At 33.7% G+C, this 17,748-nt stretch overlaps 2 protein-coding genes across 5 annotated transcripts in view; one reads left to right on the top strand and one right to left on the bottom strand.

Annotated features, from left to right (window-relative positions):
- Nucleotides 1–2,114: 2,114 nt before the first annotated feature.
- LOC119769414 lies at nucleotides 2,115–3,101 on the bottom strand. Its single transcript, XM_038261767.1, has 2 exons — nucleotides 2,853–3,101; nucleotides 2,115–2,517 (listed from the first exon to the last, which is right to left on the bottom strand). The coding sequence occupies exons 1-2, from the start codon at nucleotides 3,072–3,074 to the stop codon at nucleotides 2,293–2,295; spliced, it is 447 nt and encodes a 148-aa protein (XP_038117695.1). The 5' UTR covers nucleotides 3,075–3,101; the 3' UTR covers nucleotides 2,115–2,292.
- LOC6038318 overlaps nucleotides 2,397–17,748 on the top strand; it is a 32,984-nt gene continuing 17,632 nt past the window's right edge. Inside the window, exon 1 of one of the 4 annotated variants that reach the window (XM_038261748.1) lies at nucleotides 2,397–2,536. Coding sequence is in view for 2 of the 4 variants with exons in the window: in XM_038261729.1 (XP_038117657.1) it covers nucleotides 7,881–7,924 (44 nt within the window). In the remaining 2 variants the exon portion in view is untranslated. Of the gene's footprint in view, nucleotides 2,537–7,208; nucleotides 8,418–17,748 lie in introns of those variants that run through there. The other 3 variants (XM_038261729.1, XM_038261738.1, XM_038261756.1) reach the window with 3 other exon arrangements.

Here is a 17,748-nt window from a genome sequence, read left to right as displayed (position 1 = left end):
AATAAAGGAATATAAAACAAACATTTCGCATTGGAAAGCTGAAAGTAGCCACGCCGTGTCACGAATATCACCACAAAAATTAATTAAGGAGCTATTACACTACGGCAAACAAACTCGCACGTTTTGACAGTTTACCTGCTTTATTTGTTTGTCCAAACAGCAGCATTTTTTTGCATACATTTTGCCTTATTTGCGAGTTTGCCGAAAACAAGTAGTGTATTAGCTCCTTGAGCAGTGAAAGATTTTTTCCAAGTCCTTCGAATAATCGAGTCTGGACTGTTTTCTAATAAAACATGTAGAAGGAATTTTGTCAAAATAATGTTCGGGGAGCATTTATCTAGATAACTTTTTCAAAAGGTCATACGCCGTTCGCTGAAAATGCCGATGGAAATGGGAAGATGGATGTAAGATTGCAGAACTAATCATAAGCATAACTTTGCGGAATAAACTTTGATTTGTTGTCGAAACAAAAACAGGTTTTTTATTTGCTGAAGAAAGTTCCCATTTCGCTACATCGAATGTCTGCTAATTCGAACGTATTCGAATTAAAAAGCATTCAAACGGCAGAACTGGGTTGCCAAACTAATTTTTAAACATCGAAACCTTTGTTAAAAATCGATATTTTGACACTGTGGAAACCTAAAAAAAACATTATTTCAAGCATAATTTAGTGTTTTATCAGCATTTCAAGGCTAATCGAACCTACACGGCAGTTTGAGTCAGAACTTATGTAGTAGCATTTTTAACCTTTTTTTTCGCCTATTAAGTGTTTCATATAACTTCTTTTTGCCTTCCTCACCTTACTGAGGAAAGGCTATAAAATCACTCGAAAACTGAACTTCTCAATTAGACCTCCTAGACCCACCTTCATGTATACCTATCGACTCAGAATCGAATTCTGAGCAAATGTCTGTGTGTGTGTGTGTGTGTGTGTGTAGGGATGTGGGTCTGTGCACCAAAAAATATGCACTCGATTATCTCAGCACTGGCTTAACCGATTTGGACCGTTTTGGTCTCATTCGATTCGTCTTGGGGTCCCATAAGTCCCTATTGCAAATTATGAAGTTTAGTAAAGTACTTCAAAAGTTATGCTAAAAAAACGATTTTGCCTAATGTCCGGAAGATTGTAAAAAGGGTGGTTTTTGTAAGAAACCCCAGCATGTAATACATTTTTAGAAAGGTATTTAAAAGACCTTTCCAACGCGACCAATACATTGAAGATCTGACAACCCTATCAAAAGTTATTAGCAATTAAGTGTTATTTATGCACTTTTTGGAAGCCGGATCTCAGATATCACGAAGAAAACGTTGTCCTGATCTATCATGCAACCCGTCGTTGAACAGGTAATCAAAAGACCTTTCCAACGCGTCCAAAACATTGAAGATCTGACAACCCTATCCAAAGTTATAAGCACTTAAGAGTTATTTATACACTTTTTGGAGGCTAGTTCTCAGATATTTAGATGAAAACGTATTCCAAATATATCATGCGACCTAACTTTGGATAGGTAATTTAAAGACCTTCCCACGAGCGTGTCTATTTTGGATAGCATTACCCTTTGAATGAGAGGAAGGCAACAACCACCTAAGGGTGGATTAAGCAACGTTTTATTATTAAAATTAAACTCCATACTTTTTTGTTCAAACGGCTCACAACTCTACCGCGCAATTTTCGCGGCGAAAGTACATTAAAAATCATTCTGCGCCGCCGCCGCCATCATCTGGAAAAAGAAATCGAGCAAACACGACAGCATCACCCTTCAGAAACGGACCGCCATCCTCTTTTTTATGACTATGCTTTCTCTCTTTCTCCGCGCGCTTTCATTCTTTCTCCGCCGTCACCGCACTCTTTCGCGGCTGTCACATTTGCGTCACCCACCACCACCCTCCTGCGCTCGCTTGCTGCGATGTTGGAGGGTGGCACTATGCAGGTTTTAACGAAAATGACCCTTGGAAAGCATTGTTTTGACGTTTGCGTCAACTGTCAAGTTTGAGTGGTGGGTGACAATTCAAGCAAAAACAAACGAATTGTAAACACACTTCTGTTTTGACTCATTTACATTGTTTTTCTTGAGATGTTTGAATAAATCAACAAAACAAAATTGTTTTTTTTTATTTATTTTTCCGAACTTTTTTAAAAACCTGATACCATTCTTATTAAACAACACACGGCCTGCTGCGAGCCTCGTTTTAAGGGGAAGTGTAACAGGCACGCGACGCGTTTTAAGGTGAAACGGGTGGGGAACGCGCGAATCGCGAAAATCGATGAAATATAAAACTTCAAAAGCTGCGTCACACAAACACACACGCGCGCGGATACTTTCCAGCGGCGGCAGTAGTTCTAGGCAGCCAGGTTCGGTCTGGCAGTAGTAGTAGCAGCGGCGTACTGGCGTACGGAGCTGGCCAGAGAATCTCGGCGGGGTACGGTTTCGGTACGGTTTCGGTTCCGCGGAGTGCTTTGACAGCGGGTGACGTCGTCGCCGAAAACGGATTACACACGCTGACCATTTGGCGACGCTACAACAAAAGAGCACAAGTACATAAATTGCATTGTTTTTTTACCTGTCATTAGATGTAAGTTTTTTTTGTGAATCGTAGTGTGCGTTGCTGTCGCGATTCGCGGCGCTGCAGACATTCCGGACCAGGGGGTTTAAATTACACAAAAGATGCACACACGTGCAGGCAGCTCTCTTTTTTTTATAGTGTGATGATGACTTAAGGGCGAAGGACCGCACCGTCCGTCGAGGTCACCCGGGTGGACCCGGGTGTGTCCACTAAACTAATTTATTATTCTCCAAAAGGAAAAGAAACGACACTGTCAAAGAGTTACGAAGTAATCGAAGCAGGCTGACCTTCGTGAGCTGTCCAGTGCGGTGGTCAGTTTCCGAATGAACCCCTCGCGGACTCCTTCGATCTCGAAGAAGTGCCAAATTGTCTTCGGACCTTGCGCTTCGGACATTCCGGATGCTGCTGGAACCTCCGAAGGAACCGAGATGCGTCCGAGTGGTCAAGATTGTATGCGTTTGGAGGCAAAACAATAGCAACAACAGCAGCAGCAACGCCGTCGACGACATTCCTAAAGGCAAACAAGACGAAGAAGACACGACGACGATGGTCAGTTTGCAGGCAAAAACATAACCTCCCTCGCAATAACATACACACACACGACACACATGTGCGGCGGCAATCGCAGTAGGCCGAAAGCGCGTGTGTGTGTGTGCAGAATTCGCATGTGTTCGGCGCTCCTCGTATGCAAAAGAAGTGCATCGACGCATTGTCTACTTGGATTGGGTAGAAGAAGGCAATTTTTCGAAGGCAGACCAGTGTTGCAAGACGGTCAAGACGGTGGAGTGGGAAACCCTTTCCACCTTGCCAGATTCACGTCCAAGATGGTGGTGTTGGTGGGGGTTGGACACCCCCTACCCCCCCTCAATCCTTCCGGTGATGTCCTTGCGCGAAGGAACATGCTGCCTTCTCGCTCTCGTTTAAAGTTTGAAACTTCTTGCAAGACCAGTGACCAGTGCTGCCAGTAGTTCCAGCGTCAACAAAAAGTGTTGCGATTTTTTTTGCCTCCGACACTTTTTTCGCTCCTTTTATTTACACAACAAACTATATTTAAGTTTGCGTTTGCCGACGAATCTCTGAGTGTAAGTGTGAGCAGGCCTGCTTGGATGCAGCTATTGCAGATTGCACTTTGTTTATTTAATTTATTTGAATCTGCTCGTCGGTTGCGGCGGTGTGTGGGGCGTGCGCGAAAGAATAAAACTGCGACGCAGAGCCGAACCGCGCGCGCGGTTTGCTGAGGAAGTTGAGAGAAAAAAAAAGAGTTAAGAAAAAATAATAAAGAAAGAATAATAGTGCAGATGGAAACTATGCAGGAGAACCTTGGAAAGTTGCGAGTTTTTAATGGCGAATATGGAGTGGTGTATGGTTTAATTCATTCAATTTTTTTTAAGAAACTTTACAGTTTCAATGAAAATATTCATGCATTTAATTGCAAACCATTCAAAATTAATTTACATGTGTTGATAATCATTTAAAGCATAACTAAACCATTTTAAAATATTTAGATTTCTGTAAAAAAATTAATAATTTACGATCTGTTTCCAGAAGTTTGTTCAACAATTTTTTTTGTCCCCTGATTTTTTGGACCCATTTTTGTTGGGGGCTGGGTTGGGGTGGTTTTCATCATAAACTTTGAAAAATATTTTCAACGGTCTAAGTTTGTTAATAATAAATAAGATGTGCTTTTAAAAAAAAAATCTCAAAATTTAAAGCCATTTTCAGTTGAACATATTTCATATAAAATGTGAACACTTTTGATTCTTGCTTTGAATTCAGTTTAAAATGCAATATAAATCGATAATATTATACACACAACTAGATGTAACAAATTTCAGTCCAAATTCTTACTTTTTAACAATTTACCTAAAATTTAAATTAATTTTGTTAAAAGCTTATAAACTCAAGATTGTTAAAACAATTTTTACATTAGCCGGAAAATAACTTTAAAAACTCTACCAAGTCAGAACAAACAAATATTCTTAGTAAACACAACATTCAATAGTAAAAAAACAGTTTTGATTTAGTTTGAATAAAATTGTTGACATTATTATTAGGGCTAATGATTTTTCACGGCAAAAATATCGAAATTACGAGGCATGTTAGTTTGGAAACCATGGATTTCACGGCAATTTCACGGAACTCTAAAATCTGCTCAAAATGACAGAAAATGTTTTATTCAAGCATAATTATGTACAGAAAAATTTCCAAAAAAGTATAAAGTAGCTCATTATATTTATTTCCTAAAAAAAATATTGGTATTTTTTTTAAATCATGTTAACTTCAAAATGCGAAGTAAATTTTATTTCAACCTGTATTGTATTTTAAACCGATTGAACACAAAACTTCATTCATTTATCTCAAATTATATGCAACTTGTTCATCGATGTTTTAATTAACTTTATAAGAGTAAAAAATGATATAGATCTTTTTTTTTTACATTTTCTTTTACTGTAATTTGTTAATAGCGTTCTTTTACATTCTTTTAGAATCTGGCGGATTCAAGAAATTTTTATGGAAATTTGCAATAAATTATCTGTAGGTATATCTAAGAATATTGTAATGAACAATATTAAAAAAACAGTTCTAAATTCGCCTTGCATTTTTTTTAAAGTATGAGAATAAAAAAATTAATGATTTATTGCTCTGAAAAGCTATAGTTCTATTATTTTTTTTACAAATTTCACGGATTACACGGCTTCCGCGAAATCGCGAAAAATCACTAGCCCTTATTGTTATTTTTAAAGACAATTTACCACTGGTGATCGATAACATCCTACATACTTAATCATGTGTTGATTGTTAAATTTGAATCCAACTCAATCTCTATTGAATAAAGTTATTAAAATTAAAAATAAAATAAAATTAAATATTAAAAAAGTAATCATAATATCGATTTAAGATACTCGATTATTCTATATTCTGACTTAAATTTGTATTTGTTAACATTTACAACAAAGTGCTTGAGTTTTGGAGGTTAATTTATGGTTTCCATCAATAAACCACTTGGACACTTTTGTTTGGAAAAGTATTTTTTTTGCAATTCCGTCGTAAAACTATTTACTTTTCCTGTCCTTATCAAACGATGAAACAGGCTACTTTTCTTTACCAAAAATAACTGAGTAATATTATTGGATTCAATGTCTGAAAAGTTTAGTTTGGTAAAAAAATATATATAAAAAATTAAATAACAAGCCACCGTCTCAAAAGTTTTAAAATGCAATTTACACTAGTTCAGTTGTTCTGCAACTAATAGTGTTTAGAAAAATGTATGATTTGACGAAAAAATAGAACTAAAAACATTTTTTGCCGGTACTGTACATCGAAAATTTACAAAAATTCAAAACATTTTTGAATAAATCCAAACAACCTAAAATTGATTCTAAACGCAGGAGAATGCATTTTAAATTGATTTCAGCTGATTGCAATTGAATTTCCGTTTAAATTTGAATTTTCTTTGGGGAAAAAAATTGTCCCCTGATTTTTTCGTGCCGAATATAAAGGGAACGGGGAATGATAAAAACTTTAAAAAATATTTGTACCAGTCTAATCAAAAATAGGGATAAGTTTAAAAGTATTGAAACTTAAGCATGACTTTTAAAATTCTGACTCAAAAACTATTTCAAAATTCACGACTCGGACTTCAACAATATTTCAAAAATTTAAATTTATAAAAAGTTTAAACGTGCTCTAAGCCCAATTTCAGGCTCAAGCTTTAAGCTATTGCTAAATATTCAAATTTTAGTTGCAAAACCAGCCAAATCAATTATAAGCTATAAGCTCATTGCATAACGTTTACCAATGCAAATAAAGGCATTGTAGTCTTTTAACAAAATTTGAATTTTGGGACCACACATCGGATTTTTTGAAAATTAACTGGCTTGTAATTTGGGTTTCCCTCCCAAGCCGAAGGACATAAACTTAAAACTAATTTGCAACGGCCTTATGCTACTATCGAAAAATTGCATGATATCTATATTGCTGATAATTGTTCCATTTAAATATGAATATAGAAAAATAATCGTTTGATTATTTATTCTGAAAATTTTAGTACAGTCATATTTCACATTCGGAACTCTCCTCAACTTTTTTGACAAAAAACTTTTTTTTTTAATTTGTCAATAGGATGCAAAATGCAACTTTTCTAGCGACTCTTTTATTTTAAAATCTTGTTAAACCTATTCTCTTGCTGTTTCACTAACAATTGTTATTTTTTTTTCATCAAAATACTGCATTTCAAGGTGAAAAATAAAAAAACAATAATTTTAAATTTCAGGCACAGCTTGAAAAAACAAATCGAAAATTATCAGAAAAGGCTCAATAAAATACATTAGTTTTGCTACTGTTTATAAAAATTGCAAAATTTCAATGAACTCTTTCTGATATTTGTCAAGAACTGAAACCGGAAAACCGGCAACCCTTCCACATTTCCACCTAAGAACGCTCCAAGTCCAAGGACTGGCTAGCGCTAGGGTGGCGCGCCACCACCTCATTATCCACGTGTCCACTTTCATCCCGTGATTCGCCTCCTTCGATGCTGCTGCTGCGTCCGCTTGTATCTCTGTATTAGTGTCCAGTCCACCCATACTACGACCTCCCCCCCGAGCTGCCAGTAAACTCAGTTGTGTTGTAAAATTGTGATGCAGTTATTAAACAACTTTCGTGTGTCACACATTTCTTCGCAGCAGCAACCCGGGATTTTGAACAACTGGGGGTGGTGATGAGGGTGGCATACATTCAGGCGCGAGGACCTTAAGGACTGCCATCTTACGCGCGGCACCGTCATTTCTTCGCCAACTTTCGAGCGAGAGAAAAGTGCGTGCGAGCTCGTCGTCGTCGTCGTCGTTTGCTACCATCCCCCTTTTGGAGGTGGTGGTGGTGGACCCCTAGGTCCACTTCTTTTTTACTAACCCCCCCTTTGACGGGGGGTCCCTCGATCGGAAGTGCGGAAAAAAGTAATTGTGAAGGAAGAAAAAAAAACGCGCAACCCTTTTCGATTTTTTTGGCTCATTTTGGGAGATTTTCGGCAAATAATCTCCCACTTTTCGGCTTTGCAACAAAATGGTGTGAAAAAAAAAGAAGAAAATTTTTCAAGAATAAAAAGTGCAAAGAAACAAAGAGTGCTTTGAAAAAAAAAACAAAAACCAGCAACAACAAAAAACCGCTAGGAAAAATGCTTAAAAATTCAAAATTTTCCCCCTAACCTCAAAATTGAGAGCAACCTACCGCGCGTCTCCATTCGACACACAGCAACACAAAAAAACGCAAGAAAAGCTCAAATCGGTGTGCAATTGTGATAAATTGAGCAAAAGAGCAAAATGTTTTCGATTGAATCAATTTTAAAGTCTCAAATCTCCCAGAGGTAGTGTAGATAAGATTCCAGGGTTTGCACTGGTTTGCATACACAAAACAAAAATCAACAACCAACCAACAAACAAAAAAGTAACGAAACAAAATACAAACAAAAACCTACAAAAGCAAACAAAACCACCAAACACCTCCTATTTTAAAACAAAGCCTAACAAACCGAAACAACAAAGTAACAAAACAATAGCAAAACAAAACAAAATAAAGTAACACACAAACAAACCGAAACTAGTGCCAAAAAAAAAAACAAAACAAAAAAGCAGAGTGGGGATATGAGCAGTATTTGCGTGTTCTACCACGGGCGGTATTTGATGAAGACTCGGACCCCGTCGCGGGTCCCCCCAATGTTTGCTAGTAATTCGGCAGCAGTTTTCAGTACTACTACTGTACCTCTGCTACTGCTACTACTTCTACCACTGTTACTACCACTACCACTACTGCTACTACCGCTACTGTTACGGCCAAACAAGCAATTGAACGCTGTCGAGGTGAGGAAATATCAACAAACAAACAACAAAAGCAAAAATTAACAAAAAAAAACTTCTTCGACTAGTTGAAACTACTGAATAGAGCAAAAAAAATGAGTTGAGGAAAGTTTCCGACGGGCGATTGTTGCTCAAATCGATGGTGGTCTAGTAGTCGCTGCGTTTTCATGGATTACTTTGTTGAAGAGGCATTTTATTTAAAGTGGTTGATTATTCCGTTGAAAAAATTAAACATGTAATTTTTGAAGGAATAAAACTTGAGGGTTAAATTAAATATGACCTCAATTAATGACAAAGTGCAATTACGTAGAAAAGATGTAAATTTACACATTCTCGCAGACCATGATTTATAGATATAAAAAGGCATCAATCTCAATATAAAATTGTTTTATTTTGTTGCTCTTTTATTATATTGATAAATTATCGTTGTTATGTTCATTAAAACCTGTAAATAACCTTCATTGAACATTTTCATAATCTTGCCACTTTTTTGTTTTTTAGTTGTTTTTCTGTGTTTCAGGATACACAGAAAAAAAACTATGGTTGAAACATTTGTTTGAGTTTTATCTTTTAATGTAATTTCATTCTAATTTATGTGTAGTATGTGAAGATACACGTAAACTATGTAAATTCAGACATTTATTAAAGTTTTACTTAGGCTCAGGCTTTTTAATTTGTTTAATGAAAACTATGTTAGAAATATTTTAATTCTTTCAGGCCGAAATTTTCAAAAAACAAATCTACTGATGTGAAAATTATTTGAAGGACCAAATGAAATTTATATGCTGTTTTTCAATTTTGACTTTTGGGTCATATATCAGGCCTGAAAGGGTTAAAATATATTTTATTTCCTCCTTGCTTTTTTGTTCATTGAATATATTCCTACAATATTAACCATTATTTCATAGTTTCAGAATAAAGTGTGAAACTTTAGAAAAAATGTATGCGATCATAAATTCATCAATAGTTTGCTTATATTATTATTTTCAATATGCTATTCCATTGAAAGTTAGGCTTTTTGTTTCAATTTTGTTTGAAAAAAGCCGAGAAATTTTAGTTTTGCAATATTTTTTAATTTTATAATAAACTTAAATATGAATATTTAAATTTTGTTTTTAAGATTTCATATCTTATTTCAATTTTTTCCCCACACCTTCTTCCTTCTTCCCCTCCCCCACATGCTTTCTCGTAAAAAGAGGCAAGAAAAACTGTTGCTGAAAATAACTTTTTTATAGAAAAAACTTGAGATTGCAAGCTATATAGGATACAATGAATTTCTTTTATTTATGAAATCGGAATTGCAATCAAGTTAAATTTTGGGACTCCACATCCAAATTTTAAACAACACCTTGAAAAAAAAATATTTTCTTGAATATCAAAAAATATTTTCTTGAAAATATCAATTAATTTTGAAAATATTTGACAGAAGTATGACTGTCACAATGTATTTAGCATTTTGCGATACTTATTATTTCATGATATCAGAAAAATGGGCTTGAAATAAAAAAAAAATGTTTTTATGCATGGTTTTAAATTTTCCTATTTTTTTTTTTTTAAAACTTTTTTTGTTAGTTGATCTTTTTTTGTTAGCAATAGAAAAAATATGGTCATAATATTTTCATACTTGTATTTTGTGGGTTTTTCTACTATTTTTTTTTTTAATTTATATTACCGTTATCAGGGCTGACATTGGGTCTCGGGGGTGCTTTCGGCTTTTTTGTATGACCCAATTTCACCGCCCAGACCCAATGCCACCCCTTATGACGGTATCAATGTTTTTTTAATACACATAGTTAAGTTACTTTCAGTTTTATTTATTTTATGAAAGAGTTTTTTTTTGCTAACATTTTTGATTGAACTTGTTATGTTTTTACGGTTTGTAAACATTTCTCCTTTGTTTTTATTTTGTGTTTCTTCTCTAGGTCTACTGATTTTTTTCTTTTTATATTTTTTAATATGTTTATTGTTCTCTGCTATTTTTTCTATCTTAGTTTTTACATCAGTTTTTAATCGTTTTCCATCTACCTTACTCGTCTTTCACCGTTTATGTCTGTTTTTTGTGGTGTTATAAATTACTTTTGTGTATTTTATTTTTACAAAGAAATGATAATTGCAAAAAATACCTTCATATGGGGCAAATTGGTACTACAGTCTGAATAGGGTTTAAAGCACTCTTAAACTAGAAATTTAGAACTCGATACACTAATTTTGTTAATCTGTGTCTTTTCTATAAGAAACAAATTAAAAATATTCAAATATTGTGCAGTAACAAGACACGAGATAAATTCAGTTTGTGGCCATTGTAATAAAATTAATGATTTTTTCTGTAGATTTTTTGATTTTGATCTTTTCATTTATTTTTTTTTTGTTCCAGTTTAATTGTGTTTTTTTTTGGTTTATCACTTGTTCTGCATTTTTAGTGCACCTATATTTTCGAATTTCACTTTTAGGTTATATTTTCTTCAAACTTCTACTACACAGAAAAAAATAATGTAAATTTGGAAGCTTTAATTTTGGAAGGTTGAATATTACCTCTTTTATGATGTAATTTTACCTCAATTTAGACTGAAAAAGTGACATTACAACAGAAAAGTGGAAAAATTACACATTTCCAGAGGTAAAATTACACCTTTTTTCTGACATAAAAGATGTACCCCTTCCCAGATGTAATATTACCATGATTTTTTTTTTCTGTGTAGCTTTCTTTGTTATGTATATTCCGATGAAAGTCTTTTCCTAACTCTCCTTCAAATTTTCGTTTTTGTTCTTTTGAACTCTTTGAAAATTTTCCTTCAATTTTTCATCATTTTTCTTCTACTGTTCCATTTTTTTTATTGTTCATCAATTGATTTTTTACAGTTAAAATTAGTTCAATTTTTGAAGGTTTAAAATGTGGAGGGTTGAATATTACCTTTTTTCCAATGTAATTTTACATCAATTCATGTGGAATAAGTAAAGTATATTTTTTGAGGCATTTTTTAATTTTTTATCTGTAAACATTAAACAATTTTTTTTATCTCTCATTATGTTTTAAGCTAAAATTTACATTATTTTTCTTGTAATTGAATTCGTTTTTTTTTCTTTGTGTTGTTATTACTTTTTATTGGTTTTTATTTATTTATTTTTAATTGAACATTTTTATTTCTTATTGCTTACCCTGTTTGCGTTAGCTTTTTTTTATTATTTTAGCAATGTTTATTTATAGGTTTCAAAGAATGCATTGTTTTGCTTAATTTCTGCCTTGACATTTTTCTTTTTGATAATATCATTTTTTGCTTGGTGTTACTCGTTCTGTTCAGGTTTTATTTTTTTTTTCGTGAAGCGCAATTTAAAATTTAAGTATGATAGTTTGTGTTAATTTCTTTAAAACATTTCATCATTCAAAGTTATAATGCAAACAATTTGCAATGAATGAGGTTATTTAATTTTTTTTTGCCACGTTTAAATTCAGCAATAAAAAAATGATTTTATATATCAAATTTCAGTGAAATCAAACTCAAACTCGATTATCCGAAGCCTCGACTATCCGAAGTTTCGATTATCCGAAGTTCCATTATCCGTAGGTTTGTATAAGACTTCGGATAATCAAATCAAATGTTTTTTTTTATTTTCTTGCTTTTTACATCAAATTCAAGTTCTGTGACCCCATTTTAGTCAAATTAAAGAGCGAGTCCACGAACAGGGCATACCCCTTTGTATGGGATGTCGTTTGGACCTCACCAATCTGCCTGAAATTTTCAGGAGTTGTTTGTACATATAAAACTAGCATCTGGCCAAAAAATGAGCACTCTAGGTCAACGGGAAGTGGGGCAAATCGGGACACAAAGTTTAAAGGTTCAAAAACGTCAAAAATCTTAAAAAGGCTATAACTCTAGCAAAATTCAATTTAATTTCAAAATTCAAGGTGCGTCTGAAAGGGCTTAAAAAATGCAACAAAATGCAGTATAGAGCATCCCAATTGGTTAAATCTAAAGGGAGTTATTGGCATTTTAGTGAAAAAATAGCATAATTTTCAAACTCAAATAAAAAGTGTTCCATCCAGATATCAACTCGGTTCGACCTGCAGCTTGTAGGGGACGTCTGGGACTACCATCTGAAACTGAGAACGCCTTGGGAAGGCAGTTTAACATATTAAATATACCTTGAAATATACACTTTTACTTTTAGTGAATTTTTTGGAGGACCCCTTAAATCAAATTTTCCGGTGATAATTTTATCATATTCGTGTTCCTGAGACAATTTCACAATAGAAACATGCATAAAAATGTTTATTTTCATCAATTTTAACCCTTTAAAAAATGAAAGTTAAACAAAATCTTCGATTCACATTTATTGAAAATCAAGTTCGTTTCCAAAGATACTAGATGACACCAGAAAAAAGCAGCTTCTTAATTTTTTATAACTTTAATTTTTTAAAGGGTTAAAATGGATGAAAATAAACATTTTTATGCATGTTTCTATTGTGAAATTGTCTCAGGAACACGAATATGATAAAATTATCACCGGAAAATTTTATCTAAAGGGGTTCCCCGAGCAAAAATGTACTACCTAAGAATTCACTAAAAGTAAAAGTGTATATTTAATATGTTAAACTGCCTTACTGAAAGCGTTCTCAATTTCAGATGGTAGTCCCAGACGTCCCAGAGCTGCAGGTCGAACCGAGTTGATATCTGAATGGAACACATTTTTATTTGAGTTTGAAAATTATGCTATTTTTTCACTAAAATGCCAATAACTCCCTTTAGATATAACCAATTGGAATGCTCTATACTACATTTTGTTGCAATTTTTAAGCCCTTTCAGATGCATCTCGAATTTTGAAATTATATTGAATTTTACCAGAGTTATAGCCTTTTAAAGATTTTTGACGTTTTTGAACCTTCAAAATTTGTGTCCCGATTTGCCCCACTTCCCATTGACCTAGAGTGCTCATATTTTGGCCAGATGCTAGTTTTATATGTACAAACAACCCCTGAAAATTTCAGGGAGATTGGTGAGGTCGATGCGAGATGGGTATGCTTTGCTCGTGGACTCGCTCTTAAATGGTTGATTGCCTATAAAATTGAAAATTGCATTTTTTACTATTTCGTCACCGCCATTTTGGCCGCCATCATGGATTTAAAAATTCTGAATCACTTTAGAGTAGTTTAGAGCCATACTAATGCCCAAAAATAAAGAAAAAAAAAACAACGAATTTTTTTTTTTCGTGATTTGATTGTCCGAAGTGAAATTTTGCCTAGGCCTACGGATAATCGAGTCTGGACTGTAATGTTTAACGTATTATTTATTTCCAAATGATTATCAATTTTATAAATGACTTTATAATAAAAACCATACCGAAGCCAGCTTCAAAACAAATCATAAAATTATTTATTTTAGAAAAACATCTCAAATTTCAAACATGATTTTCAAAATCTTGAACAAAAAGTAATACAAAATACTTCATACTTTATCACTCTATTTTTTTATGTATTTTTTTCAGATAATAGTAGTGTTTATTGTTTGGAGGGACAAAAACTGAAAACAAAATTGAAATTAGCCTTACTGATAAAAAAAATTGTGGAATTTGAAGGATCAAATTGAGCTTTTTATTTTTTTAAATTAAAAAAAAAATAAGATTCAGCTGAAGATCGCCTTCCTGTTTTCCGCAAACAGTTCTTTTTAAAAAACCTCCCGAAAATTTTTAAAACAACTGCCTTCCTATCACAAGATGCACTTCCTCCCTCCTTTCAACCCACCACCCACCGCACGCACCTTCCACGCACTACGCCACACACACACAAATCTACACCCAATCGGGGGTGGGGGGACGTTCGTAAGTTGCGTTGCGTTCTCCCTAGCAGCGGCAGCCTTTCCTTCGTCGTCGCAAGGAAAGGAAATTTTGTGCGAAAACAAGGGGGTTTTGAATTTTTATTAAACAACTAACCACCCACCGATATCCAAGCAGGCCGCACCGCACACAGACACTCACGCGAACGCAAGAAGTTCTCTGTCTCTGTCTGTGAGTTTCTGCTAAGAAAGTGGGTGGGCTGGGTGAGGTGGCAAGTTTTTGATAGGGTGGCCATCCCAGGGATTACTCCCAAACTTGCCGCTCGCCTACTGCCACCCACATTGGGAGAACTTGTTGGGCTTCTTCTTCTTCTTGTCTTGTCCTTACCCTCTCATTCGCACACAGACACTCACATTTAAATAGTTTGGACCGGAGAAGGACCACGAGCAAGTTGCGTGCCCCTCTGTATGTGTGCTCGTTTGTATGTGTGCATGTCTTGAGGGTAAAGAAAGTTGTTTTAATGACGGCGACGTCCGTTTTCCGAAAGTTTTGAGAAAGCAGTTGCAGTTGCCTACTAGATTCAGACTCAGAGCAGAGAGAGAAACTGTGGAGGGGAAGTCGTAAAATCAAGGCGAATTTGTTTTCGTTGGTGCAGCTGTGTGTGTGTGCGCGATAGGGTAATGGATGTTTATTTGTGCGTGTGCATGTGTGTGCTTGTATGTAAAGTACTGAGATTGCAGATTAGATGATATCAAGTGGTTAGAATAATGTTGAATAAATTAGCTCGGAGGAAGAGGTCGAAGTTGGTTCGGAATGGCACTAACTTTTACCATCAGCTAAACTTTTGAATGTTGGCAAGAAATCGCTTCATAAAATAATTGAACTGCCCTTAATTCCTCGTAATAAAATACATAAGTTTTAAAGGTACAACAAAAAGAAATTTAAAATCCCATGCTTGATTTTCGAATTTTAGAAAAAAATAGTCCCTAATTTGTTTTTTTTTAATATAAAGTCTATATTAGATGGAACATGCATTGATAACCATTAGGGTGCCCAGATTATGAGACTTTTTTCCATCCCGGGCAGACGGTAATAACAAAATTCATGCCATTTCAATAACAAATACTGTTAAAATAACAGAAAATGTTATGGAATCTTCCTGAAAAATATTTTTTTGCATAAGAGTTTAATAACAGTTTATGTTATCATAACAAAATTTGTTATTGGTCTGATGTTGGTTGAAAGCCAAAACAACTTTGGAATAACATTTTTTGTTATGGAAGAATAACTCGAACTGTTATTAGGATGATCGGATTAGTTGTTAAAATAACAAAAAATAATAACAAAGATTTGTTCGAAAAATAACTTAAAATGTTATTAGTCTGTTATTACAATAACAATCCAATAACAAAAAAATCATAACGACGAATAACAAATCCTGTTATAAATAACATAAATTGTTATTGGCGTAGTATTTTCAAATATCAAAAACTGTTATTCCCACGTTATTTCCGTCTGCTCGGGATACCTCGCCACATGCTGAATATTGTTCCTTGAACTATTTTAGGCCTCTAGGCCAATTATGAGCAAAATCAGTCAACTATTGAGGCTCGAATGTGAAGTTTGTATGGGAAAATCCTGAAAAATGTATGAAAACCCATTTTTTCAAAAGGGAGAGTTTTATTGATAAAGTAATGCTCTACAACTCCGTTGAACATACCATAGCTGTTAAGCTCGATCCTGAACAGTCTTGAATAGTGATTGAAAAATGTAATTTTTGTATGAAAAACATTTTGTTCACCAAATTCAGCCTCAAAATCGACACAAATGCCTTACATAATCCAAATTATCGCTTGCACAGCAAAACAAAAAAAATGAATTTTGGAAAGTTGAAAATGGGTAAAAATGTGAACTAGATGAAAATACACCAGAATGTTATATAAATTCATCAGTTCCTGATCCTGATCACACATTTTTTACACAAAATTTGTCATCATTTTCAGATGAATGGGGAGCAGGGGATCATTTTTTCTGGGCACCCTAATAACCATGCATCTAACTAAACTATTCAGTTTTAATCGATTGATTTTACAAGTTTTTTCAATGCAACTTTTATTTTTTTTAGAAGATTATGAAGAGGGGAACAAAACCTTGAAGTAAAATGTGCCATGGCCTGAATAAAAAAATAGATTTCATCATATAAAAAAATCATTATTCCAGAAATTCGTTAAGTTTCGATTTAAAATCACAGCAATGCAAAAGTTTTAATTTTGAAATTTTCATTTCTTTTTGAACATTAAATTTTCAATTAAGTTGGCCAAACCGGTCAAGCTTGGTTGAAAACATTTTACTTTTTGATTACATTGAACTTCAAATTTCCAGTTAATTGTAGTAATTTCTAAACAAAAAGTATCCTTAAATTATTTTTACATCATTTTCGTTATGCTACTAACTGAAACATGCAAAATATCAATAAATTTCAAATCTTTTAAAGAGAATAATAAGTATGTCATTGAAAATGCCCAAATAAGCGTTATTCAATGTGTTCTGTTTAGGTTACAATTGTTTTCATAAGTTTTTTTTAATGAAAATTTAAAATTTAGTCAATAATATTTTTTGCCTTCCTGTTAGTTTGGGAAATTGTTGAAAGAGAAGGGGGACCAAGAAATTGAAATAAAATTTGGAATGGCCATAATTTAAAATTTTAAAATTTGGTTCAAAATAACATTCAGAAATGGTGCATCAAAGGAATGATATAAAGCCAATATAATTGTGTATATTATTAACTTTTCCAAAATAGCGATTAATGTTTCAATCCCAATGCAAATATTTTAAAAAGTTAATCAGTCCCTCTGCTCTACCCGAGGTCAAAAGCATAAAATAAAAGGAAAAAAAAATTCAAATTACCAGCCAGAATTTTTTTTCATAAAATTATTTTTATTAGGTCCTTTTCGGTACTGGCCTGGGACCTGGTTAGGACCGAGTCGGCTTTTATAATTACATTATTCTTAATGCTAAGAGTAATTACAGAGGATCTTGTGTGTAAATGTTAGTGGGAGGGGAGCCGATTACCCGCGGCACAAGCCAGAATTGCAACATATCAATGAAAAATTGGTTGGAAATGTATAAGTTTTGACAAAAAAAACATCGAAAATTCACTAAAAATTTAAAATATTTTAAACGAGATTAAACATGTTATGATTGTGGTTAACATGGTTATAATCGCAGGGGAAGGCATTTTGTATTCAGCTGATTGCACTCAAAATTTAATAGAAATGTTTTAATGTTATGTTTTAAGAAGTATTTAGACAAAATATTTTTTTTTTAATTTTTTTTGGGACGATTTTGTACGAGGTGGAGGACAAAACTTTGAAAAATATTTGGAACAGCCCAATGTTTGAACAATATTTGCTTTCTTCAACAAATCCATTTTCTTAACGTTTTTTTTTCATAGTCTTAATAATTACTAACTAATTGTTCAATTTTTAAAACTTTATTAAAAGTAATGTTTTCAGCCTGCCCTCGCACATTTTGATTTTTTTTTTTAATCTGTCATTTGATAAA

This window comes from Culex quinquefasciatus, chromosome 1, assembly GCF_015732765.1.
Source record: "Culex quinquefasciatus strain JHB chromosome 1, VPISU_Cqui_1.0_pri_paternal, whole genome shotgun sequence".
NCBI lineage: Eukaryota > Metazoa > Arthropoda > Insecta > Diptera > Culicidae > Culex > Culex quinquefasciatus.
This window is presented reverse-complemented; position numbering and strand designations above follow the sequence as displayed.

Excerpts from the sequence above, each read along its gene's own strand:
- LOC119769414 (XM_038261767.1), bottom strand. The coding sequence starts at position 3,074 with ATGTCGTCGACGGCGTTGCTGCTGCTGTTGTTGCTATTGTTTTGCCTC. Across the intron at positions 2,518-2,852 it reads GCACTGGACAGCTCACGAAG|CGTCGCCAAATGGTCAGCGT; the intron begins GTCAGCCTGCTT and ends CTTTTGTTGTAG.